The 26313-nt window shown below is 40.3% G+C and overlaps 2 protein-coding genes across 2 annotated transcripts in view; one reads left to right on the plus strand and one right to left on the minus strand.

Moving 5' to 3' along the window:
• Positions 1 to 26313, minus strand: part of ada2b (adenosine deaminase 2b) — a 210196-nt gene that overhangs the window by 110580 nt on the left and 73303 nt on the right. The window lies entirely within an intron of this gene.
• The window catches only part of lrp6 (low density lipoprotein receptor-related protein 6), a 66500-nt gene continuing 41247 nt past the window's right edge, over positions 1061 to 26313 (plus strand). The window contains exons 1-2 of the mRNA XM_007256032.4: positions 1061 to 1645; positions 3992 to 4391. Of these exons, the coding sequence (XP_007256094.2) occupies positions 1591 to 1645; positions 3992 to 4391 (455 nt within the window). The 5' untranslated portion in view covers positions 1061 to 1590. The remainder of the gene's footprint in view (positions 1646 to 3991; positions 4392 to 26313) is intronic.

Here is a 26313-nt window from a genome sequence, read left to right on the forward strand (position 1 = left end):
GTGGACACGATGGATTACACTCCGAATGAGAGTTCGGAATGTGAATCAAGTTTTATAGCCTAAATTTAATGTATTAAAACATTTTTGTATCTCTTTTGAGATCGTTGAGATCCAGGTAAAAATAAAAATTATGAAGGACAACACATTATCAAGAAACTCTTTTAGAAAACAAAATGACAACACAAATGGCATGTCACAAGGAATTATTGTTTTAGGCATTTACAGTGTGATCAATTTGCTCACTTCCAATTCTAGGGGCGGGGCAAGAGCGCCAGTGTTCCAGCTGAAATCTAAATGGCCCACTAAAGTGCCCTTGTCCTGTTAATTAATTTGTCTATGTAGAGTAAAAATGCACGTAAAATTGTCAGGATATTTGTAGAGTTGCGAAAAGTTTTACACAAAATTATAAAATCTGCTATCAGAATTGCAGATAATACACATATGGACACAAATAATTAAGCAAAAGCAACTAAGAGACAAAAACACAAAAATAAAAGCAGAGGCTGCCAAAATACAAACAAATAATTGTTCTAATTTAATAACTGCAAAGAATAATAAAGTAACCAAATATATATATATATATATATATATATATATATATATATATATATATATATATATATAGTATATATAGTTACAAGTACAAGTATATATAACTTTTGGCACAAAAATAACTCCATAGATAACTGTGTTTGAAATACTTTCAAGTGTTTGAGCCTGGTGTGACTGATGAAATAATACTTGGAATTTGCATATAGTCTCTTTTATGATATTTACAATACTGTAATAACAATGCTATGGCTTAAATGTTCTTGCTTTACCACCCATGTTGATTTTTTTTAGACTCAGTTAAAGGGAATTTAAGTCACTCGGTTTGATCCTCAGCAGTCTAATCGGGGTATACCCGCTGCTTTACTGCTCAAACTTTCTTATCCAGCTCTGAAGCGGCTCGTCTGGACTGGTGACCGTTCTGTACTCTCCACACCAGCGTGTGAGCCCTCGGCACTGACTCGCAGATGTGTGTGTGTGTACACACGTATACACGCGCACACACACACACACAGGTCGAAGCACCAGACCATTCCGTGAAAAACTAGTCCCGTCGGAATGTGTTTCCCATGCTTTAAAACAAGCGGGCTGAACGCACGGGTCCCGCGCTTTGGCTGAAATTCCACACTGTCGGTTACGGCACAGACGGGCGGCTGAGGTCCGGTGTCTGTGTTTTTAAGATAAACCTCGTATCTGACTCGGGACACTCCGGTACAAACAATAGACAGCGGTCGGGTGATTTCAGGGAGCATTTCCTGCTGGCGGAAGGACACGGCTCGAGAGGCGGCGAGTGGCTGCGCTCCGGCGGCAGGATTTTTCGTGGAGGGGGGAAATCGTAGCGCCGCTGAAGCTCGAGAGAGGAAAGAAAGAATGGAGCGGAGAAAACCCGCGGCCCCGGTGGCTTTATAACAGCACTTCCAGCTGAAGTCTCTTACCCTAAACCCTCGAATCACTTCTGCGCGGGCAGCAGGACACAGCCATGCGAGCCCCGCGCTGAAATCCGGCCGCAGAGAGGAGCAGAGGCGAGAGAACGGGGGAAAGATGGGCGCCGTGCTGCGGAGTCTCTTTTTGTGTAGTTTCTGTTTGCAAATACGGGGTGAGTTTGGACTGTCGTCCTTTTCTCGTTGGGAAGTGTTTGGGTGTTCTGAACTGAGCGGTGTGCTCGTTTCTCTCTCCAGCAGGCAGATAGGTGTTGGTGGTTTAGTTGGTTTACAGTGTTCCAGTAGTGTCCCAATATTTCAGCGAGCTTCACTCCGGCGGGGAGCAGACGGAGCTACTGCACTAGCCTGAGTGCTGCTGCTGCGGGGGAGCGTGTAGCCCAGGCCGAGCTGCAGCCCGTTTTTTTTTTCAGAAACTTGAAGCCACTAGCCCAGGTACCAACAACACGAACCAGACCGTGTTTTACTGCTTTACCACAGAGCAGGGAAGCGTTCCCGTAGGTGATCTGCGCCCGGCTGGAGCGGAGAGTTAGCCGTTCTGCTCGTATTGTTGTAGCTAGTCTGGTTGTTGTGCTGCTAGCGCTGGCTAAAGCAGCTCCACACTTTCAGCAGAGACCCGACTCTGATCGAATAATGTTGACCGAGAAACGACAGTAAACGCGAGTCAGTTAACTTACTCAGTGTGTTTTTGTCCGCAGTGAGAGGGGAGAGTTCACTGTCTGAAGGTTAAATCTGAGCTAGGTAACTAACGTTACAGAATGTTTGCTAACAGCAGAGCTCAGCACTGAAACTCTCAGGGTTCTGCAGTCAGTGATGGATCAGGGATGTCGTGGCTTTCCCGAACTTGTCAGCACCAACCCCACTAAACTTTCACTAACGAGGCCCTAGACCTTATTATTGGGTGTTTTGTTTTTTTAAGGTTTTAAGGCAACATTACTATTAATAATAATAATAATAATAATAATGATAATAATAATAATAATAATAATAATAATTGTGAGATTCATTGGCGTTTTATTCTCCTTAACATGTAATCCTTAATATTCTTATGAAACGTTCAAATACATATTAAACGTATCGTTTAAAAGTTCACGGTGATCCACAGTTGATTATCAAAGATGTCTGACGTTTGTTGTAGTTATTTTTATTAAATGAGTGAAGTTGCAGAGCTGCACTTTCAGATACTTATAGCTACACATCGTCTTTTATACATCTGTTACACAGCCATTCTTTCCTTGACCTGTGCCCTGGAGTGTTGGTAAGGTAAAAAAATAATAATAATAACATTTTAAGATTTTGATTTTGTGGAGTAGTTAAAATAATAAAGGCGCTTGTAATTTGAGAGTTGTATGCTTAAAATTAAGTGTATCACAAGGGTATTAGAATTAGTGGTAAGCAGATTCTGCTTTAAAATGTGTTTGATGCTCATATTTTTCGTACTGTGTGACTGTTTAAAGCTCTTAGGTAAAAATAAAAAATTGGTAGAGAGGGAATGCCACCTTTATGCAAACAAACTGACTTTCAGAACCTGTTAAAATGTTTACAAACTAAGATGGGCTACAAAAATTATATGATCAGAAGCCAAGTATCAACTGTCCAAAAAGTGCAATACTCCCTGTATTTACACTTGGCTAGTAAGTGAAGGGTGTTGGATGGACTTCAATGTGCTGTCTTGGTGATCTGCAAGATTATAAATATTTGGGAAAGGAAATTCACAGGCCTCATGTTAAACAAAAATAACGGCAAGCAGGCCAGTCAATCGGTCAGAGACTGGGAACTTGAGGTTGCCCTCCAAAGTGATCCGCTGGAGAGCAGTGGTCAATGTGTCAAATTGGGGTTTGAGTCAGTGCCAAAACCCTGCAGAGGTAAGAGATACAGATCTGGGGAAGTTCTTAGGTCAGTTTATTTTTGTACAGGAGCCCTGTTAGCAGACACATAATGCAAACGTTTCTATAATGCTTTTAAAACTCTAGATAAGGCAGCAAATTAGCACTTCAGTCACAAATTACATTTTGCCAACTTAGTTTGATCTGAAGTTTCTTATTACTTGTTTACTGAGTTAAAGACAGAAAGGCAGAATATCAGTGCTGTTTGCTTTAGAGCTCCATTTGTTTAGTTTCTGCTGCTTGTAACAGAAGAAGGTAGCTGTGTTCTGATGTGTGGCATTGTCTGCGTGAGCTTAGGTTTACATTGTGTGCCAAGTTCGTACTGCTGACCTCAAATCAAAATCATCAAAATTATGATAAATGAAAGATTGTTTTGGGATGGACAGCATTTGGGAATGTTAATCTACCAGGCATATCAGTCACTGTGCCTCATTCACTTTAGATACTGCTTCTGTATCTCTCAGCTAGTGTAACCTGTTTCCATACGGGGAAGCCTTTGTTTAACAAGTAATTACACATCACATATTAAATTTTGTTTTGTGAAATATCTTTATATATTGGAGGGATTTTTGCTTTGCCAGGCTAATATATTTGTTGATTTCTCCCTCTCACTCTCAGCTGTGCCGCTTCTCCTGTATGCAAACCGGCGTGACCTGCGGTTGGTGGACGCCGCTCATGGGCGTGGGAACGCCACGGTGGTGGTGAGTGGCCTGGAGGATGCAGCTGCCGTGGATTTTGATTACACCCAGGGACTGGTCTACTGGAGTGACGTGAGTGAGGAGGCAATCAAGTGCACCGTCTTAAACGCCTCCGGCCCCAGCGGTATCCAGACCACCGTGGTGTCTGGCCTGGCCTCTCCCGATGGTCTGGCTTGCGACTGGTTGGGAAATAAGCTTTACTGGACGGACTCAGAAACCAACCGAATAGAAGTGTCAGAATTTGATGGATCTTATCGGAAAGTTTTGTTTTGGGAAGGCCTCGATCAGCCAAGAGCAATTGCGTTGGATCCGTGCAGAGGGTAAGTGAGCAAAGTTTTGTCTTCAAAGTACAGCTTTTCTTAAACAATCACATTTTTTACTAGTGATTTATTATTGGTAAATGGACTAATATCAGGACCAGCTCTCTCCTGACTACTTGAGACACAATTGGCAGTACAGTATGCTGAGCATTCAGTGGTTGGAAGCTGTACAAGCTGAGAGAACTGCCTGACAAAGTTTTGTGTGAAAACTGCAGTGTTTCTGCTTTTAATGACAGTAGATACTTTCCTTTGTATACCATGATTTCTAGTTTAACAGTTGAAATTAGCAAAGGATGAACCTACCTGTTATTTCTTCAGAAAGACTTGTGTTTATCCCCCATTCTGCAGGTAAAGAACAGGATGAAACTAGGTGCAGGGATTACATTTCCTTCAATAGCTGACTTTTTCTGTACCTCTATTGAAAGGAGAGACAGGAATATCCTCTTTTGTTGGTGTAGATTGCAATCAGTCACTAACTGTAGGCTAACAAAAGCCATTCACCGAGTTTCCCCATGCCTCTGTCTGTTGCTGCTTCTGACGCATGCTCTGAAAATATCTCTGGCATGTTCTTAGACTTGCACCAAATGGCATTTAGCCTACCTTTTTCAGCTGTGTGAGGCTGCATCCACGTTTCTTGTTTAAATAAGATGTCATGTCTGCCAAAAAATCTGTTGTTTGCTCAGACACCAATATTTGTAGATTTTTTTTTTAAATAAATGTTCAGAGACTTTCCTTGGTGCAGTTTTTTCTCAACCAGAAATTAAAATAATTTCAATTGTCTTTAATTTAATTCACTTAATTTTCATTCAGTGTTTGTAAAAGAACCATGCTAGTCCAGGTCTAGCAAATGTTGCTTGCACTTTCTGTAGTTTTAAGTTTTTCTGCATGTAGGTTATAGGGATGTTGTGAGTTTTTCGAATATGTGGCGGAATTGTTTTCTCTGGTACTGAAAGTACCAAACCTACCACAGCCTATATGGATAAGTGAGGTTCTGCTTTGTCTGAAACTAACAAGGACAACACAAGTCTACATTGATATAGTCAGGCTTCATTGCTCAACATCAAATACAAAGGGAAGAGGAATAAGAAGGGACAGGAGAAGCAACTCTGCCGCAACTAGGTCTATACATCCAAGCACTTCTAAGATGGACATCCAGATCTGTGTTTATAATTCAAGGCAAGCAAGGTTTGTTGAAATGTTTATAACTTGATATGTTAATGATGCTGTTTGTAAATTGGCTTGTTTTGGCAAGCACTGTGATTGCTAACAACCAGTAATAATAGCACAAGTGCTGGTAGCAGCTGTTACTAACCTAAGGACACTTTACCTTTTTTTGTAACTCAGCACCCAACCTGTGGACCTCTTAGATGCACATAAATGATTGAAATATTTATGATGCAAAGTAGATGGAAATCAGGCATGTTTTTGATTTTAAAATGTTTTAAGAAGCTTGCTAAATACTTAAGCTCTGTAAAAAAAGTTCAAGAAAGTTTTCTGTTCAGTAAAACAACAAGTTCACAACACAGTTACTATTCACACATCTCTGCGTGCAAGTTGTCCGAGTGCAGGACGAAAACAACCAAGAAGCTCCCCGTCTTTTGTGCCTTAACTTGTATACCAATATGTTGAAAAGGCACATTGTTGGAAAGTTTAAAGTAGAATGGCTGCAATTCTACCGTTGACCAGGTTTAGGGTGGTTTAGCTGCAATGCTAACAGCCAGCCTGGGTTGTTAGCCGTTACCTGAACAATCACAGCAGCCAGGTTTGGAATGGTTGGAGCGGTCTAGTTCTAATGCTAACCACCACGTTCAGTAAGGTATTTTAGGGCGTTTTCACACCAGCACTATTTGGTCCGGTAAAAATGATCTCCGAGGTCCGTTTGCAACTTTAGTCTGGTTCATTTGAGCATGTATGAAAACTGTAATCGCACTCTCGTGCGGATCAAAAGAACTGGGCCGAGACCACCTAAAGGAGCTCTTGAGCACTCTTGAGGTTCACTTTGGTGAGAACGTAATCCGGTCTCGAACCGACCCAACCAAATAAATATAGTCCATTTTTTTTAGCGAATAGCTTTATAGCTGATAAGGTGCAGTTTAAACTGATAAATTAGCCAGATAATTACCACAGCTATGAACAAACGTTGTCCATGCATGCACAGTCTGTGCTGCATTCACTGCTCACAGATACGTGACACGGTTTACTATGTATACATCTGTGCTGCAGGTCCAAACACTGTTAAAAAGCGTAGTGTTTCAGCATTCAGTGTTAAAGCACAGATATACGCGCTGGAAAACAGAATCTTCTCGCTTCTTTTTTTACTTTTTTTGTATATTTATATTTACTTACACACCAGACAGCTCTGACCAATCAGAGGATGCAAACTGCTTGCGTGGTTCATTGGTGCGCATTTTGGTGCGTTTTGGTTCATGCCTTTGTTTTTCTAATGTAGGAATCTGAGTGCACTGGCAGTGAAGCACAGGTGTATGGTGTGTGCCTTGAACAGTGCAGTGAGGCTCTCATTACCTGCAGCAGACTGTTCGTAGGAACCAGATGAGCATGAATGTAACCTGAGTGTGCCTCCCCCCCATCAGGGTAGACAAAAGCCTGATGGGTAACTAAACACACCTGTGTAGTGGCCATCTCTAAACTCCCCCAGTGTGTGCACATGCTTACAAGGAAGTGGTTTTGCTATGCAGCACCCGTGAGCTGCACGCTGCATTGTATCTAGTGGTTGGTCATTCCTCACCTTACTGGTAGGCCCCCCAAAAAATTGGGGGTTTTAATGTTCCATAAAGAATTATTATGAGAAATCGACGACCTGTACTAAGTAATATCTGTACCATAATAAAAAAAAAGGAAGGATTTGAATATTATTAGTGGCAGTAATTAGATTAATATAACGGTGTTATCTAGATTGTGTGTGTGCTGTAAAATTAAGTTCCCATTGATAAAACCATAGACTCTTGAACATCACTAGACCCTAGTGCATCCACCTTGTCGCTTCCCTCTATTATTTGCCCATCTCTGAAGAGAGAAGCAAATTTGCATAGAAGTCCACTAGCATCCAGATGAAAGCCCTCAAGCATTAATCTATTCATTAATTTTATTTAAATTAAACTGTGCTGTATCTGAGGGTGTGAAAAGGAACGTTTTAAACATGTTTCAGGCTGCAGGGTGGTGCAGCTGACTGAGAGTTGCATACCATGTATGCTTCCTGGTATCCTGTACTGGATCTGTACTATAGCTAAAATATACTATAGCTTGACAATATACCTGCCCCACTTAAATCGCTTAAACTATGATTCGAGTATTAACAGCATTTATATATTCGGCCCCCTTGAACTTTTCAAACTTTTGCCACATTTCAGGCCTCAAACATAAAGATATGACATTGTAATTTTTTTGTGAAGAACCAACAGCAAGTGGTACACAATCTTGAAGTGGATTTAATGGATATTTTAAACTTTTTTAAAAAGTGGGGTGTGCAATATTATTCGGCCCCCTGTGTTAATAATTTGTAGCGCTACCTTTTGCTGCGATTACAGCTGCAAGTCGCTTGGGGTATGTCTCTATCAGTTTTGCACATCGAGAGACTGAAATTTTTGCCCCATTCTTCCTTGCAAAACAGCTGGAGCTCAGTGAGTTTGGATGGAGAGCGTTTGTATTCAGGTCTGGACTTTGACTTGGTCATTCTAACACCTGGATACGTTTATTTGTGAACCATTCCATTGTAGACTTTGCTTTATGTTTTGGATCATTGTCAGGTCTTTTGCCGACTCCAACAGGTTTTCTTCCAGAATGGTCCTGTATTTGGCTCCATCCATCTTTCCGTGCTGCCACCACCATGTTTCACTTTGGGGATGGTGTGTTTAGGATGATGAGCAGTGTTACTTTTCAGCCAAACAAAGCACTATTTAGGCCAAAAATGTAAACTTTGGTCTGATCTGACCAGAGACCATATGTTTGCTGTACAAACAGCACACTATGTCTTTCTTTCAACAGTGGCTTTCTTCTTGCCAATTTCCATGAAGGGCAGATTTGTGGAGTGTACGACTGATTGTTGTCCGATGGACAGAGTCTCCCACCTCAGCTGTAGATCTCTGCAGTTCATCCAGAGTGATCATCAGCCTCTTAGCTGCATCTCTGATCAGTCTTCTCCTTGTTTTGAGCTGTTTAGAGGTACGGCCGGGTCTTGTTAGATTTGCCGTGATCTAACACTCCTTCCATTTTAATATGATTGCTTGCACAGTGCTCCTTGAGATGTTTAAAGCTTGGGAAATCTTTTTCTATCCCAAATCCTTTTAAACTTCTCCACAGCAGTATCTCCGAACTGCCTGGTGTGTTACTTGGTCTTTATGATGCTCTCTGCGCTTTAAACAGAACTCTGAGACTATCACAGAGCAGGTGCATTTATACGTAGACTTGATTACACACAGGTGGATTCTATTTATCATCATCAGTCATTTAGGTCAACATTGGATCATTCAGAGATCCTCACTGAACTTCTGGAGTGAGTTTGCTGCACTGAAAGTAAAGGGGCCGAATAATATTGCACGCCTCACTTTTCAGTTTTTTATTTCTGAAAAATGTTTAAAATATCCAATAAATTTCGTTCTACGTCACAACTGTGTCCCACTTGTTGTTGTGTCTTCCCAAAAAATTAAAATTTCATATCTTTGTTTAAAGCCTGAAATGTGGCAAAAGGTTGAAAAGTTCAAGGGGGCAGAATACTTTTGTAAGGCACTGTGTACACACACACACACACACACACACACGACCCTATTTTGATAAAGTTTTATGGATGTTCTTTTATTATATTAGTAAACTATGTATTTTCTTACCAGGATCTTTTAATTTGAAGCCAAAAATGGAAGATTAGCATGTTAGCTAGATGGCTATGCTAATGATTTTCAGAGCAGAATCAGTGGCTGGTGTTTATCAGATGGATGGAGCTGTGGTGGTTAGATTAATAGGTTCTGGGGTTTGATGGCGCTGTGCTGACCATATTTTGATCAAAAGTTTTGTAGATGTTCTTTATTATTTTAGTATATGTATTTTCTTCTTAGGAGCTTTTAATTTGAAGCCAAAAAATGAAAGATTAGCATGTTAGCTAGCTGGCTATGCTAATTGTTTTCTGAGCTAAATCAGTGGCTAGTGTTTAACACATGAACAGCGATGTGCTGGTTAGATTAGTAGATTCTGGGGTTTGATAACAGATGGATGGAGCTGTGCTGGTTAGATTAGTAGGTTCTGGGGTTTGATAACAGAAGGATGGTGCTGTGCAGGTTAGATTAGTAGGTTGTGGGGTTTGATAACAGATGGATGGCGCTGTGCTGGTTAGATTAGTAGGTTTTGGGGGTTGATAACAGATGGATGGTGGTGTGTTGGTTAGATTAGTAGGAGCTGTGCTGGTTAGATTAGTAGGTTCTGGGGTTTGATAACAGAAGGATGGTGCTGTGCAGGTTAGATTAGTAGGTTGTGGGGTTTGATAACAGATGGATGGCGCTGTGCTGGTTAGATTAGTAGGTTTTGGGGGTTGATAACAGATGGATGGTGGTGTGTTGGTTAGATTAGTAGGTTCTGGGGTTTGATAACAGATGGATGGTGCTGTGCTGGTTAGATTAGTAGGTTGTGGGGTTTGATAACAGATGGATGGCGCTGTGCTGGTTAGATTAGTAGGTTTTGGGGGTTGATAACAGATGGATGGTGGTGTGTTGGTTAGATTAGTAGGTTCTGGGGTTTGATAACAGATGGATGGTGCTGTGCAGGTTAGATTAGTAGGTTGTGGGGTTTGATAACAGATGGATGGCGCTGTGCTGGTTAGATTAGTAGGTTGTGGGGTTTGATAACAGATGGATGGTGGTGTATTGGTTAGATTAGTAGGTTCTGGGGTTTGATAACAGATGGATGGTGCTGTGCTGGTTAGATTAGTAGGTTGTGGGGTTTGATAACAGATGGATGGCGCTGTGCTGGTTAGATTAGTAGGTTTTGGGGGTTGATAACAGATGGATGGTGGTGTGTTGGTTAGATTAGTAGGTTCTGGGGTTTGATAACAGATGGATGGTGCTGTGCTGGTTAGATTAGTAGGTTGTGGGGTTTGATAACAGATAGATGGAGCTGTGCTGGTTAGATTAGTAGGTTCTGGGGTTTGATAAACACATTAGACTTTATTCCTAATAATCCACACTCCTCAGCGCTGTCGTTATGTTATTGATGTAATGTAAGGTACATTTAAGCCCCTTTGTTTTTGTTGATGGTTATTTACTTCAGAGAGTCTTATTGTGTTGGTAATACTTCTCTACAGGCACATATTAAAATGTTTATTCACAAACATTTTGAAATGTTGATGTGCAAAAAGCTTTTGGTTGTTTCTGTTAAGTTTTTAAACTCTGATGCAAAAGGTGAAATGGGCAGACTGAGCGTCTTTTGTATTTGTTGATCTGTGAGTGTGCTGTAGAGCTGCTATGGTTGATTTTATCTGATTTAACCTGATCTTAAGGTTATTTGAGGTTTTCGGAATAGTTTTGTTCAAAATGTGCTTGCTTGTTCTCATAATAACGCAGACTCGCTATGACTCTTAGTGTCCACTGTTTAACTACAAATTAAGCACAAAGATTTAGTGTTGCTGTCAGATATAATGAGCTTTTTTGTGCTTTCTTCATAAGCAAGTGTTTTTCCGTGTAGTACTAGGGATAAACATTAAGCAACATACTGTATCCTAAGTAGGTGTAAACCAGCTTGTAACATACTGTTGTCAGTTAGCAAAATGTTGCATGTGATTTATTTCACAGGAAAACAGTGTGAACTTTGTTTTTGTCCTGTCTGAGATTTTACACTTAGTCCACAATACAATTTATTGCAGTTTGGACCTAGACTAGAGTCCACCTGTTTAGTACCCAAGCTCTAAAATGTTTTTTAAATGAATCCGTACATAAGAAAATAGAGAATTACAAGCAGGGATAAGATGACTTATCCTTTCATAACGAGAAATCCATAACATTGCATTAGTGCTGGGCGATTATGTCCTATAATTTTTTTTTTATTTTTAAACCAAACTACCGAAGAAACTTTGAAGGAGAGATTATTATTGATTTACAGAATTAATCACAGATCCTCACAGGAGAGCGATGATGCTGAAGTTTTTAGAAGCGATAGGATTTATTTTTAGCTAAATATATATGCTTTATCCCACCGCGTGTTTGTGTCGGACAGGCTGAAACAGTGCTGGATATTTTTCAGTTCAGTTCTCGGAGCGCAATGTCTTGAAAAATATGCCCGCGTTAAGTCTGTGGGAGGCGCCAGTAACCAGGTAAGATGGATAACCATTTCAGAAATCAGTAGCACTTTTAGATATTCTAGATTAAAAAGGAATCGGGGGTGTGGCTACCGTGACCCGGCAGTCAGGAGGCACCCAGCAGTCGCGTGATCGCGTGAACTAAAAACGTATATTTATTTAGGTTCAAATGCCATCCACCAACACACAAAACAACTTAAGACATAACTACGCTGCCCAGAGGGGCTCTAGTCGCTTAACCTGTGACCTTATAAGGGTCCATTCTGCCTCAGGGTTCCTCTCACCTGTAGTGTCTCTCTCTGCTGAGTTTCAGCGGGCTGCTCAGTCAGTCCTGATTCAGACCATTCAGACCAGCTGGGACCGGCAGCAGTGTTAAAGTGCAATTTAAAATACACAAGAGAAATTTTAAATTCACCACATATGTTTCCAATTAGAAAAAAAAAAAAAAAACACATAATAGAAATAAATACCACAAGTAAGAATTTAATAATCAATAATTTAAGGAATTAAGTTACATTATTTTCAACAAGTATTTTGATATACTTACTTTCTTGTAAGTATCAAAAATATAGGGCATTAATCAATAAAAAAACAATCAAACATTTGCTTTATGTTGTGCATCTTAGCTTATGAACAGCAGAGACATTCTGACAGTGTTGGATAAGCATGCTGCATTCCACCAAGTCAGTGGATTCTTCATATTAGGCAAGAGCTGTGGAATAATTGTGACAAAAAAGTATTGAAATGTTGCTTTTATTTGTTTATTTATGTTTTGCACAACTAATTAATTGACATCACTAAGACTAACTAAAATAGTACAGTAAGTTCATGGTCGTGCATTTATGACCCCTAAGATAGTAGTAAATTGATTTTATCACACACACACACCCCTGTTCCACCACACAAAGTGTCTGAAAATATATTTTTTCTCACTGGCCAAATGCACTCGTAGATAAAAAATTCAAGCATATTGTTTCTGGCTAAAGTAACTTTAGCTCAGCAAATTTTAACATGTATTAACATGTATTTAACATGTTTATATTTTTAACTGCACAGCGCTGTGTTTACTGATTACATAAAGCCTGTATTAAGTTGAGAACGCGTCTCTGTTCTAATAAACTAGCCACACGTTAGACAGTATTCCTAATAATCAGCACGCCACAGGACTGTCGTTATGTTATTAAGGTATATTAATGTTAATCTCATTGATTTGTTTGCTGCACTGCTCCATTCCAGGTGTCCTCAGCGGAGATGGTGCATTAAAATGTCCTTTGGTTTGAGGCTAGGACCACACAGCACCGAATACATGTAATCGACTGTATGTTATTGACTTATCGTCCAATGTTTTTTAGTCGCAATCATTTTTGCCAATGTCGATAATAGCCATTGGGTTTCCGCGTGGGTTTGTTTTAAAGCCACCTCCACGGCTCCGGTGCTAAAATACTGTGGCTTTAAGCCAAATGAGCGAGGAGAACCATTAACGCGAATCAGCCGGTATGTTGACTTTGTTTCAAAACAGTGGAAACGAAAGCTGGCAATACTACCCTAAGCTCTTATTTAAAGCACAACCATCCAGCCCAATTCATCCAGCTGAAGATTAAATATGAATATTGTTACTCCAGAGAGATCCTGCCTCAAGCCCCACACAGTAAACATGTTGGCGTTCCTTACTCGGAATTTGTCTGACAGTTACATAAAAATTAGTGGTGTCGATCAATGAAAAAATGTAATCCTAATCATAACAAAATTCTGTGATTAACTGCGATCAACCACATTTGTTTTCCTTCAGATGCAAATTTTAATAGTGGATATTTAAATGTAAATAAAAGAATGAACATAAGAAATGTAAAATGCCGTTATATGTACATTAGTGCTGTCAATTAAAATAATGGTATTTACTTGTATGTGAGAGGGGAGATAAAATGAGATCTGAGCTGGAAGTCTGAACCCGAGTGTTACTGCTGGACACTGCAGGAGTGTGACGTTCAATCATTCAGATTACAGTGGAAGTAGGGGTCAACTTGGTGCCTTAATTAACTTGCGTTAAAAAAAAATAGTAACGCGTGACTGATTCCAAATAAACAGCGAGCATTCATGCTTTAATGTTGACCGTCCTAATAAAAATAAATTGATAGCAAGAGCTATGGCCTGCTGAGCCATCTGTGTCTTTGATCATATGGACACTTATGTTTTTAAGCTAATTTTTATTTTACAGCATAAACATATATATGATAAGAAAAAATAATCTGCAAGTGCCTTTGTGTTAAAATAATGTAAATGTTACTATAATCTATATGTTTTTACTTTATTTTATTTTATAAAGGTCTGTTTAATATTTAGTGCAGTTTTCTCAAATCCCTCTGTCTCAGAGTGGTTGTACTTTATTTGTTTTAGTCATTTAAGGTATTAAAATATTTTTATATAGGAAGCCAAATGTCTGTTCTTAATAATAAAAAATAGTTTAACTGTAAAATGGTTTAATAGTATTATGTTAGTATTTTATTTTTTATTACTGTGGCACAATGTCTTAAAGCTCCTTTAGGAGCCCAAAAGCAGAAAAAAAGCTTTTTCTATAGTGGCGCTTTAAAATGACAATATTATCGTTTATCACTATCACAATATATCGTCCTGAAAATTTTGTTATCGTGACAGGACTAGTTGTCTGCCTTTTTCCTCGCCCCTTCCATATTCCCAATTCTCAACTAAAAACCTCCGCCTCCTCCTTCTTCCTGTGATGTACCTAAGCGTGTTGTCACAATAAAAGTAGTCAGCGCGAAATTCTGTGCTCTGTGTTTTAAATAAATGTTTCCTTGAGGCACAGAATTTTTTTTTTTTTTTTTTTGAGTAACTCTAATTACTCAAATAATCGTTTCACCCCACTTACTAGTGTTGCATTATGTGCCTTCTAATTCAGTATGCCTTATGTATGAAAATAAACCAGAAAATAGACAGTCATTGATAATGCGCCCTATGATCCAGTGCGACATATATTGCGGAAAATACAGTAACTCTAGTTTAGAGTAAGCATTTAGATCTGAATTGTCAGGGAAGAAATTAGTCTGTGCACCTTACTTCTATTCTGTGTGTGCTTTTAAAATCAGCTGCACTTTTTAGTGAGCAAGTATATAGACCTAGCCACTTAATAAAAAAGCCATAAAAAAGTGTTGAACTGTCTTCTCTTGATCCCCTGCTTATGCAGCTTTGCCATCAAGCTGCCGGCGCTTAGAGGGAGCACAATTGGCCCTGCTTTCTCCAGGTGGGTAGATGGCGCTCTCTCCCCACATCACTAAAGGGTGATGTCCGCAGCACGGGGCATCTATGAGCTGATGTACCGGGAACCGAGCCGCTGCACTTTCCTCCGAGCGTGCTGGCTGCATCACCAGCAGCTCGAAAAGAAGCGGTGGCTGGCTTCACATGTATGTGTAGTCTTCACCCTTCTGGTGTGTTGGGGCATCACTAGTGATAGGGGGAGTCCTAATGAGTGGGTTGGGTAATTGTCCGTGTAAATTGGGGAGAAAATGGGGAAAAAAAGAAACTCATTCTTGTCACTAGTGGTGTGTTGGTCTAGTTGAGATGATTATAATATATTTATATCCTGTCCCTTATCTGTTGTTGTGGCACAGCTTGGCTCCCCCACCTTTGCTCTAGTTGTTTAAAGTGTAGCAAGATGGTATTACTGTTAACAACAGAATAATTCCTTCATTACCACACACCCATTTTCCTTATCCTTTTACAGGCCTCTTTACTATAAAATTCCCCCTCCTCCTCCTCCTCCTCCTTTTTGTTTCTTCTTTATCCAGAGCTAGCCAGAGGGGAGGCATTGAAAGCTTTTATTTTCATCTTATAGTTTGCTGGAACATATTTACTTAGAATAGTAGCCAAGCTGTGCTGGCATCCTGCATTGGATGTCAGCCTGCATCCAACCCACTACCCCTAAAAATGTTGTTTGGGTGGGTGTGAAAGTGAGCGGGAGAAGGGGAGAGAGAAAGAGAGAGAGAGAGGGTGAGAAGGAGCCCTGCAGCAGGCAGTTGCTGTGTGGGCTGGGGGTGCATGTGCGTGTTAATGGGTCTCAGCGGGTGTCTGGCTCATACGTGTGCCACCCGTTTGATCCTGCACTGGAGGAGCCGGGCTACAGCCTGGCCTCGCTGCATGAGACAGAGTTTACTTACGCATACACGCTGCTCCCACTTCTACACACACAGGCTTTTTAGGGACACACACTCATGCTGTAACTGCATGCCCAGATGCTTAGTTACACTGAAGGCCATGACTCATGCTATACTTGTTTTGTTGTTTTTAGAGGGTTGAAGTAAGCAAATATTAAAAAGGACATATACTGTGTCCATTAGCGATGTTCCTGATCTCTCTTTATTTATTTATTTATAGCTCTGGAAAAAATAATTAGACCATTTTAAAATGATCAGTTTCTCTGAGTGAACTGTTTATAGGTATATGTTTGAGTAAAATGAACATCGTGGTTTTATTCTATAAACTACTAACTCATTTTTCTCTAATTTTGAACATTTATTGGCAGAAAATGAGATGGTCAAATTAACGAAAAAGATGCAGTGCTTTTAAACCTCAAATTATGCAAGTGAAATAAGTTCATATTTATTTGGAAACAAAAACAATACTAAATTTTTATCTAAGGAAGAGTACAGAATCAATAATTGGTAGAAAAACCTATTTTTTTTTTTAATCACAGTTTTCTAGGGCTAGACCTGAATATTCGGGTATTCGATCGTTGAGTAGGTATTCGGTTTTCAATTTTGGTATTCGGATATTCTTTTTTTTTTTTTTTTTTCCTTTTCAGAGCTCCGCCTCACTCTAACATCACACTTCTGTTCTCGCGGGTCCCGTCAGAATATCTTGCGCCGCGGGACAGAACTGAATTGTTATTGGCGAGAGCAGGAGTTTAATCAATCCAGATGATGCAGGAGCAAATTAATAAATAGTTAGGAAAATTGTAATAATTGCGCAATGATTCTCATGCAAGCAACAAAAAACCCGAAAGAAAAATCTCAAAGCGGAGGATGGACCGCGGGATTAAAAGAAGCGATTTTTTTGCGGGAGCGTCAGTAACGGGACAAAAACATGCGGGAGCGGGGAGGAGTGGGTTTAAAAAAGCAGTCCCGTGCAGACCTCTATTATACATGATAAAAACTTGCAGGTACTTTGAAACTGACTTATATAATAAAATGTAAGGGGTAATGTGGCAACAGTAGGGGCTACATCAGTTACAGAAAGCCTAGCCTTCAAGAATGATGTCTGAATGAATGTCCTCTAATCTAATGTAATTTAACATGGTTTAAGAATATAAAGTAATTTCTAAACAAACGAAAAACTGGGTTTGATAACAGATGGATGGTAGTGTGCTGGTTAGATTAGTAGGTTCTGGGATTTGATAACAGATGGATGGCGCTGTGCTGGTTAGATTAGTAGATTCTGGGGTTTAATAAGAGATGGATGGTGCTGTGCTGGTTAGATTAGTAGGTTCTGGGGTTTAATAACAGATGGATGGTGGTGTGATGGTTAGATTAGTAGATTCTGGGGTTTGATAACAGATGGATGGTGGTGTGCTGGTTAGATTAGTAGGTTCTGGGGTTTGATAACAGATGGATGGTGGTGTGATGGTTAGATTAGTAGGTTGTGGGGTTTAATAACAGATGGATGGTGCTGTGCTGGTTAGATTAGTAGATTCTGGGGTTTAATAACAGATGGATGGTGCTGTGCTGGTTAGATTAGTAGATTCTGGGGTTTTGATAACAGGTAAATGGTGCTGTGCTGGTTAGATTAGTAGATTCTGGGGTTTAATTACATTACATTACATTACATTTGGCAGACGCTTTTGTCCAAAGCGACTTACAATAGTCAAGTACAATGTAAAATAAGTTTAAAGGTAAAAACAACTTTGGATAGGGATAAAAGGAGGTCAAAGGGGAATAATAGGATAGAGGAGTGAAGGAGGGGAAGAAGGAAATGAGGTTAGAAGTAGTTAGTGTGTTAGAGGTGTTAAGAGAGTAAGTGCTCTTTGAAGAGCTCTGTCTTCAGGAGTTTCTTAAAGATAGCGAGAGATTCTCCTGATCTGGTAGTGGAAGGTAGTTTGTTCAACCATTGGGGAACTCTGTATGAGAACAGTCTGGATTGAATTTGATGCGAGCATCAACTGGTAGCCAATGGAGCTCAATGAGCAGCGGGGTGACATGTGCCCGTTTTGGCTGGTTGAAGACCAGACGTGCTGCTGCGTTCTGGATCATCTGGAGTGGTTTTACTACACAGGCCGGGAGGCCAGTTAGCAGGGCATTGCAGTAGTCGAGGCGTGAGATGACGACCGCTTGCACCAGGAGTTGGGTGGCCTGTTGCGTCAAGAACGGTCTAATTTTTCGGATGTTGTTATAGAGAGCAAAGCGGCAGGACCGAGCAACTGAGGCCACATGGTGCGTGATAACAGATGGATGGTGCTGTGCTGTGCTGGTTAGATTAGTAGATTCTGGGGTTTTGATAACAGGTAAATGGTGCTGTGCTAGTTAGATTAGTAGGTACTGGGGTTTAATATAAAATGTTTATTGTGCTGTAGTACACCTGAGTTATTAAATATTGATCTGAGAATGGCAGAGTGCAGCAAGCAGCTCAGTGCTAGCTAACAGCCAAACAAAACTGTAATGATTGGAGAATGTTTAGCTTGGATGCTTACTGTTTTCTGAGTAGGGCTGTCCCTAACGATTATTTTTTAAACGATTATTCTAACGATTATTTTTTTCGATTAGTCGACTAATCTATTCATTGAGAAACATATTTAAATAATTATTTTACGTTTTAAAGCAAACGATAAATTACTATATTTATATATAATAACAACAACAACAACAACAACAACAACACAAGCCTACTAAACCAAACCCCACACTTATAATCACTTACATGTACAGCACGTTGTTTAGATCTATAACGCTAAAAATGGATAAGCTCCCATACACCACAACCGTGTGTTGCACTGTTTTCTGTGACCGCTAGATTTTGTGACCACTGGCAAGTAGTTCTCAGCAGACCGGTGCACTGGCCGATTCGAAACGTGTTCGTTTCTAATGTTTACCCCGACTGGCCAAAACGGTTCAGTTTAGGGCTGAGGGTAAGGTGTAGGCAAGGGCGTAGGAGCGGGTTTGATATTGGGGGGGACACTTTTGCTAATGCACCAAAGCCCATATAGTTTCCTAGAACAACATTTAAGGAATTACTTTTAATCACAAATAATCCCTTTTTTCTGTACTCTGTTTATTATTAGTTACATCCAAGTAAAGGTGACTTTACAACCACCATGTTACTCCACATTACATTTAAACAAATATGCGTGAAATGTCTGAATTATATACATATATGACAAAAACTGATCAGTTATCATCTGCGCTTTTAGTTGTTTCTACTGAAAGCACATCTTATGATGGTGTCCTTTTTTGAAAAAAGAATGTAACTTTACGTTTCATAGAGATTTTTGACAGAAGTTAATATAAACATTAGACTAAAGAAAAAAACATTTGGATTCACCTGGAATCCCTCTATTTACTCAGAATTTGGTCTTACTGTGAACTACAAATAAACAGAAGTCAGGTTAGAGCAGTGTTTCTCAACCCTGTTCCTACACATTCTATTGCATATCCCCACTGCCTTCTCTGCTTTAAAGTCACTTAATAAAGTAAGTGGAGGTATGATGTGTCTAATACACTGCTGACATACATAATGAAAAGGATGTTAACAGGTAAACTCAGTAAAGGACTGTTTATTAGCTAATCAGTTGGATCTGGTAGAAAACACACAATTTTAGGGCAGAGATCAGGGTTAATAAACTGCTTTAAACTACCAACATAAAGTACTGTACTAAATTCTGACTATCCACTACATCTGGCTTCTAGCTAACTATTTTTTTCGTTTACTATAGCTTACAGTAAATCCTGCAATCCTAAATTAATAAACACAATTTGAAAATGAAATAGTGATTAGCTGATCAGGGCAAGCTGAACATAACATATATGTTTTTTTTTTAAGCCTTGACTCCCTGTCTAGCTAATTCCAAAATTAAGCTAACTGACTAACACAGCTGCAGTTTATTATCACACGGTGGGTTTAATCTGTGTGTTTTGATTTGGAGAGTCTTTTTAACCAGCTATCAGAAATAATCTCAACACAGGCCACATGGTAAACTCCGTTACCTCTTAGAAAAATCGCCGTATATCCAGATTTACTTCAACACCAGCTGATGCTGGACACCGCTTCTATATCTCACAGCGAGGGGGAGGGGCTTCTCCTCCACCAGCACGCTAACTCTTCTCGCAAGACCAGCGAGCTGATTGGCTGTTTCTCCTGAAAGGCGGGACTTTCTCCCTGAACCGGCACCGTGATTGGTTTCCCAGCGCTTAGCGGTCGGTCTCTTCATTAACAGTACGACTGAGCTGAGCGAAACTATTTCATTTTTGGGGGGGACAAATCCACCTGTTTCTAATATTGGGTGGGACATGTCCCACCCATCCCCCCCGGTTCCTACGCCAATGGGTGTAGGTATAGAAAGCTTCCGTTTTGCCAATGAACGCTCATAACCGTGAGCACTGGTCACAAAATTCCGACGGTGACAGAAAACGGTGTGACACCGCAGCGCCGACGGCGCTAGCTAAAATAACTTAAGGCAGCTAGCTTAGCTAAACACCTGAACTTATGAATAATGCTACTGTTTCTGGAAACTGCGAAATGCCATGCACAAATATAAACCAAAAATGTATAATTTCTGCCTGTGGCAGGTTTAAAACCTTTGGTAGACAGCCTTAAGTCTTTTTAAGGACACCCGCGGAGACCCTGATGTAAACGGTAACTTACTGTGTGACCCTGTTGACATAGTGCTCCTGGATGTTTGCGCTTCAAGTGCTCCTTTTGCACGTATGGCAGAGGACCACATTGTTGCCCTTTTGCGTGAAATGCTCCCAAACTTTAGATGCCCGCTGGCGTTTTTTTGTAGCTGGAGATTGCTCTCCGGAGTCCAAGCTCTCTAGAGCTTAGATTCTCTGCCCGAACCCGACATGACCCGAGGCCCGCCCGTAAATCCGACCCGGGCTCCAGAAAATAGTCCGAGATGTAGGCGTCTGTTTTTTAATTATATTTTTATTTAAAAAAAAAATAAGGAAAACTAAAAGTGAAACTAAACTAATTTATTTATAAGCGCTGTTTTCACTACCGCAGTTCTACAGCGGGGGTGTTGTGCCGATTCTGTCCGCGAAGCGGGAGTCAGATTCAGCAGAGAGTCGGATTCGGCACAAACGCGGCGGCACCTCGCGGTCCGCGGTGTCAGTTGTAAGCGCTCGCGCTAGCCGCAAAATACGGCAGAAAACACTGAGGGAGCTGCAGAATTATGAATGGGACTAGAATATGAGCACGAGGAGATCAAAGAGAACCTTCACCTGTGAGTAGCTCTCTCTCTCTCTCTCTGTGTCTCTCTCTCTCTCTCTCTCTCTCTGTCTCTCGCACGTGAACTCCTCCGCGTTTGATTTGCAGAACTGTGTTTAGCTGTTCTTAAAAATCATTTTAATTAAATAATAGTTCTATGCTTCTATGTTACCGTGTTAATTAACATAATTCTGATCATATTTCGCTCATTAAAACAGCCCGAAAACAGCCAGTTGGAATTTTTGGGCCCGATCTAACCTCTAATGCTCTCCACAGGCGCCGCCATGTTTACGACGCGCCGACGCACGTTATGCAAATCGATGTATTTTTGTAATCGATGACGTCGATTATGTCGACGCGTCGCCCCAGCCCTATTTCTGAGGTGAATTAATGGCTGATGTTTGATGTAAATTAGTGTGGTCTTCAGTTGTGAAGATCACCACTATCCAATTCCCCAGATTTTGATTCCTTAAGTTTGGCTATATCTTATATAGAATTATTTTCTTTTTACACTATTATTCTAAGTTTATTTTCTGTGCTAAAGCATAGTATCCCCTTTTAAGGTCCGGTTCAGTTTCCCTATGGTCACTTGGGGTAAGGTTAAACGATTTTAAGTCAATCTTCATTAAAATATGTTCCAATATCGATTCACATAAACCCAAGGTCGATCTTTAAAATGATCCTATTTTTCCAGTGTGTCAATGCTCTCCGTTTTTTTAGAAACTAATATTTTTTTTTGCCTTTCATACTCTGTTACTTAAAGGTGCCCTTCCTCTAAATCCACTTGGTTCTTTGTAAAATGCAATAGAACTCTGAGTTGCATACATTTAAACACTTTTCTTAATCTCCATTGTCTGCAGTAGCTAGTAAAAGAAAATATTCAGAAAAATTAGTCGATCAGGAAAAGCACCCGTGTCTGTCAACCCATGAATTAGTATTTCTGGCCTCGCCCAACTTGGCTCACGACCGCCCACAAGCAGGCAGCTGGACAGCGACACGTCTCGTCAGACAGGAGCTAACAGTACTAGGAACAGGAGGTGTTTATTATTAAGGGAGAAAAAAATCCAAACCTACATGGCCCTGTTTGAAAAAGTGATTGCCCCCTGTTAAAACATACCGTCACTGTGGTTTCTGACACCTGAGTACACTGTCTCTAACCACACCCAGGCCTGATTATTGACACACCTGTTCTCAATCAAGACATCACTTAAATAGGACCTACCTGACAAAGTGAAGTCCACAAAAAGATCCTTAAAAGCTAAACGTCATGCCGAGATCCAAAGAAATTCAGGAACAATTGAGAAAGAAGGTAACTGAGATCTATCAGTCTGGAAAGTGTTATAAAACCAGTTCCAGCTTTGGGAATCCAGCGAACCACAGAGCCATTGTCCACAAAAGGAACAGTGGTGTACCTTCCCAGGAGTGGCAGGCCGTCCAACATTACCGCAAGAGCGCAGCAATGACTCATCCAAGAGGTCACAAAAGACCCCACAACAACATCCAAAGAACTGCAGGCCTCACTTGCCTCAGTTAAGATCAGTGTTCATGCCTCCACCATCAGAAAAGACCCAAAGACTTTTGGGAAAACATTCTGTGGTCTGATAGACAAAAGTTGAACTCTTTGGAAGGTGTGTGTCCCAGTTCATCTGGCGAAAAATAAACACTTTATTCCAGAAAAAGAACATTATACCAACAGTAAAACATGGTGGTGGTAGGTGATGGTGTGGGGCTATTTTGCTATGTCAGGACCTGGAAGACTTGCTGTGATAAATGGAACTATGAATTCTGCTGTCTACCAAAAGATCCTGAAGGATCTGTTCATGACCTCAAGCTGAAATGAACTTGGGTTCTGCAGCAGGACAATGATCCAAAACACACCAGCAAGTCCACCTCTGTAAAAGACTCATTGCAAGTTATTGCAAACGCTTGGTTGCAGTTGTTGCTGCTGAGGCTGGCCCGACCAGCTATTAGGTTTAGGGAGCAATCACTTTTGCGCACAAGGACATGTAGGTATGTGCCTTAATAATAAACACCTTCATTTAAAAATAGCATTTTATGTTTACCTGTGTTGTTTTTGACTAATATTTAAATTGGTTTAATATTCCGAAACATTTAAGTGTGACAAACATGCAAAAAATAAGAAAATCAGGAAGGGGGCAAACACTTTTCATGCCACTGTATATTCAGCATTGTACTCTGCCATTTCCTTCTGAAAAAGACCTGAGGAACCTCCTTTTTTTTCTCTTCTCCTCTCTCTCTCCACTCTTGCACGTTCATATTAGAGAGGCCTAAAACATGGCCTAATGTTTTGCTGTTGGGTGCTTCCCAGAAAGTTTATGAAGCTCATATATAGAGCGGCATCTCTCACATGGACACACACGGACACCCACACACATGCAATGTCTAGACTTGCTTTCATTGGGAGAGGTGTGGCAAAATGCCAAGTTCATGCATAGAAGAGAATATGTATCGGATTGTCAGCTGCTGCACAAACGCTTCAGTGATGAAGTTGTGACACTTTTTTCCAGCCGCTTAATCAGTTTTTTTTTCTCCTTTCTCTCAAATCGCAGACCAGCCAAACCACTTACCCACATTTGTTAAGTTTCTCTCTCTCTCTCACACACAAACACACATGCAGGCACACACGTGCATGCACCCCACCCCCACTACAACCCACCATTGCTCCACCCCACCAAGCCATTGGGTTGTATTTTCTCAGCTGTGTCATCACTGGTGATGAATGAGGTGGCTCGCTCCGTGGGTCTGCCAGAAAGTATGGTGATGGTTCCTCCTTTGCAGAAATTTGCCGGTGGTGACTGGGGATACAGAACATTTCATTTGTGGTGCTTATTTTCACCTCTTGCAAAAGTTAATGATCCAACTAAGCAGGTCATTCTAAGCTTACTTTTGGACTTCTGAATACATAGTAGAAAAATTAACTCCTTAAAACAGAGAGAATCCTTTTTTGAGGTTTGCTAACTTAGTTTTGCTGTTTTGCTTGTTTTTGCTGTGCATGCTTTAAAGGCACTGTGCTCAGCTGAACCGTGACCTTAGGCTTAAGTATGTAGTGCTAAACTTTGGCAACCATTTGTGTTCTTGTGTTGGTCAGAGGAGTGCAGAAGTGATATCTGGACTGTTATGCCTGCTTGGTGATAATAAATGATTAAAATTTGTATTCTTGATAAATCTACAGTGAATATTTGCATCATAACAACATTTTGTTCTTCAACTAGTGTAAAATGTGCCTTAAACTACAAATTTAGGATGTGGAAACATAATCAGCAATGATTAAAATTTGCAAATATTTGCTTCAAAGTAGGCACAGTAGGCCATTAACTGAAATTCTACTATATTGGCCTGTCTGTATTGCAGGTGGTATGAATACCATGTCTCATTTATAAGCTCTTAGAGACTAAAGCTAACATGCTACATTTAGGCTAAACAGCTAAAGCAAAGAGAGTAGCAAATTAAATCAGTGGATGGTAATTTTTACCACTTCTAGCATTTATAGACCTTTTAGACCTCACAATAGGAAGTGTCATCAAATTTACACAGGAGAGAATGTCATTTTAAACTAAAGGAGAATTAAGAAAGTGATGGTTGAAAAGCTAAAAAAATGGCTGGTAAGTACATGTCTATGGTAAATGGTATTCAGTAGGGGGGATGGGCTTCCACAGGTTAATTTGGGAGCACACTCTAGCTGTGAGGATGGTCAGAGGGCAATTTAAGAAAACAAAGCATCCCCGGTAGCGCGCACACACACACACACACACCTTCCTGTCTTTCCTCTTGCTCTGCTCTTTGTCTTAGTATGTTAATGGGAAGAGGCCCAGGCGAAAGCTCTTCAATGCGCTACCCTCAGTCTACACACTCACACAAATAAGTTTTCATTTTAAACCGGCTCTCTCTGTCCAGACCAGCATTTAATTTCTGATTCAGAACTAATCTCTGTGTATGCTAATCCTCCTGAATGCCGTGCATGTGCTTGTAATAACAGAACGCATGTTGATGTTTCATGTCATTCTTTTTTTACCTCATGAGTTAAGATATACTGTGAACACTCATCTCTCTCAGTTCCATGTCTGCTCTCATAGCGCTGTGTGGTGCCTGGAAATACGTCATACTTGACAGCAACAATCATGCTCTGTTTGTGCAATTAATTCAGATTTTTACGGTTAATACAAACTGTTTAATTAAGGCTTCTGATACTCTCAAGAAACCAGAGAATATCCCTTATGTTGCAATAACTGCGTATGCTGCGCTTTATCTTAACTGAAATTATTCAATTTAGAAGCTGCTTGTAAGGTTGAAGTCTGCTACTTGCTTTTCTTAAAACATGTTTTTATATTGCGTTTTACTCTTTTGACCCTTAAGAAATAAATGTATTGGTTTGCCCAATTTGTAGGTGAAAATGGTGCTTTTTTATTTCTACAAATAAAAGTATCAATTGAGAATTGCTCATATGTTTGAAATATATTGATCTTATTTTTTTAACTTGATTGCACAGTACACTCTGAATAATTTTTAAATATATAGTAGTGTTAAAGATTTGCTTTCAACTACAATTTGAAAAGATGGTCAGATATTCCTCTGTTAAAAATGTGAAGAATTGACTTCTCTACTTCCTTCCCTTTTTCCGCTCAGTTGGTTTGTTTGTTTATGTCTTCTTGTTGCTCAGCAACATCCCTCCTGGCCTAAATTTATATTTTGCAACACAGACACATGACTGCTATACACTGACTAGTAAGCATGGACATGCTCGTTTGTCTTTCACACCCTTCAGCTGGGGCCCTCAGCTGGGCCAGTGTTGTTTTTAAGCTTGTACAGCTGTAACATTAACTTGCTACCCCTGCTGCTGTGCCCTTCTTTAGCCAGAGTCATCATACTCCCTGTAAATCCTTTAGAGCTACAGTGTTGATTAGGGGTGTGTTAAAAAAATCGATTATTCGATTTAAATCGATCCTCATTTGAATGATCCGATATCGATTTATATAAACCCGAGATCGATCTTTATAACTAGCCCCTTTTCCCCGTGTATGCGTAGCTTTAACGTCTCGCGTAGATCTCGCGAGACCATCCTTTTTTTCCGAGCAGCGCGCTCTGGCTGGGGTGATCAGTTAAGCATGGCTGAAGCAGGAGTGCAGGCGCCCAAGAACCTGAAGGCAGACGTGTGGTTGCATTTTGGATTCAGAAGCTATGGCG

Source organism: Astyanax mexicanus, chromosome 2 (genome assembly GCF_023375975.1).
Source record: "Astyanax mexicanus isolate ESR-SI-001 chromosome 2, AstMex3_surface, whole genome shotgun sequence".
In the NCBI taxonomy this organism is placed as follows: domain Eukaryota; kingdom Metazoa; phylum Chordata; class Actinopteri; order Characiformes; family Acestrorhamphidae; genus Astyanax; species Astyanax mexicanus.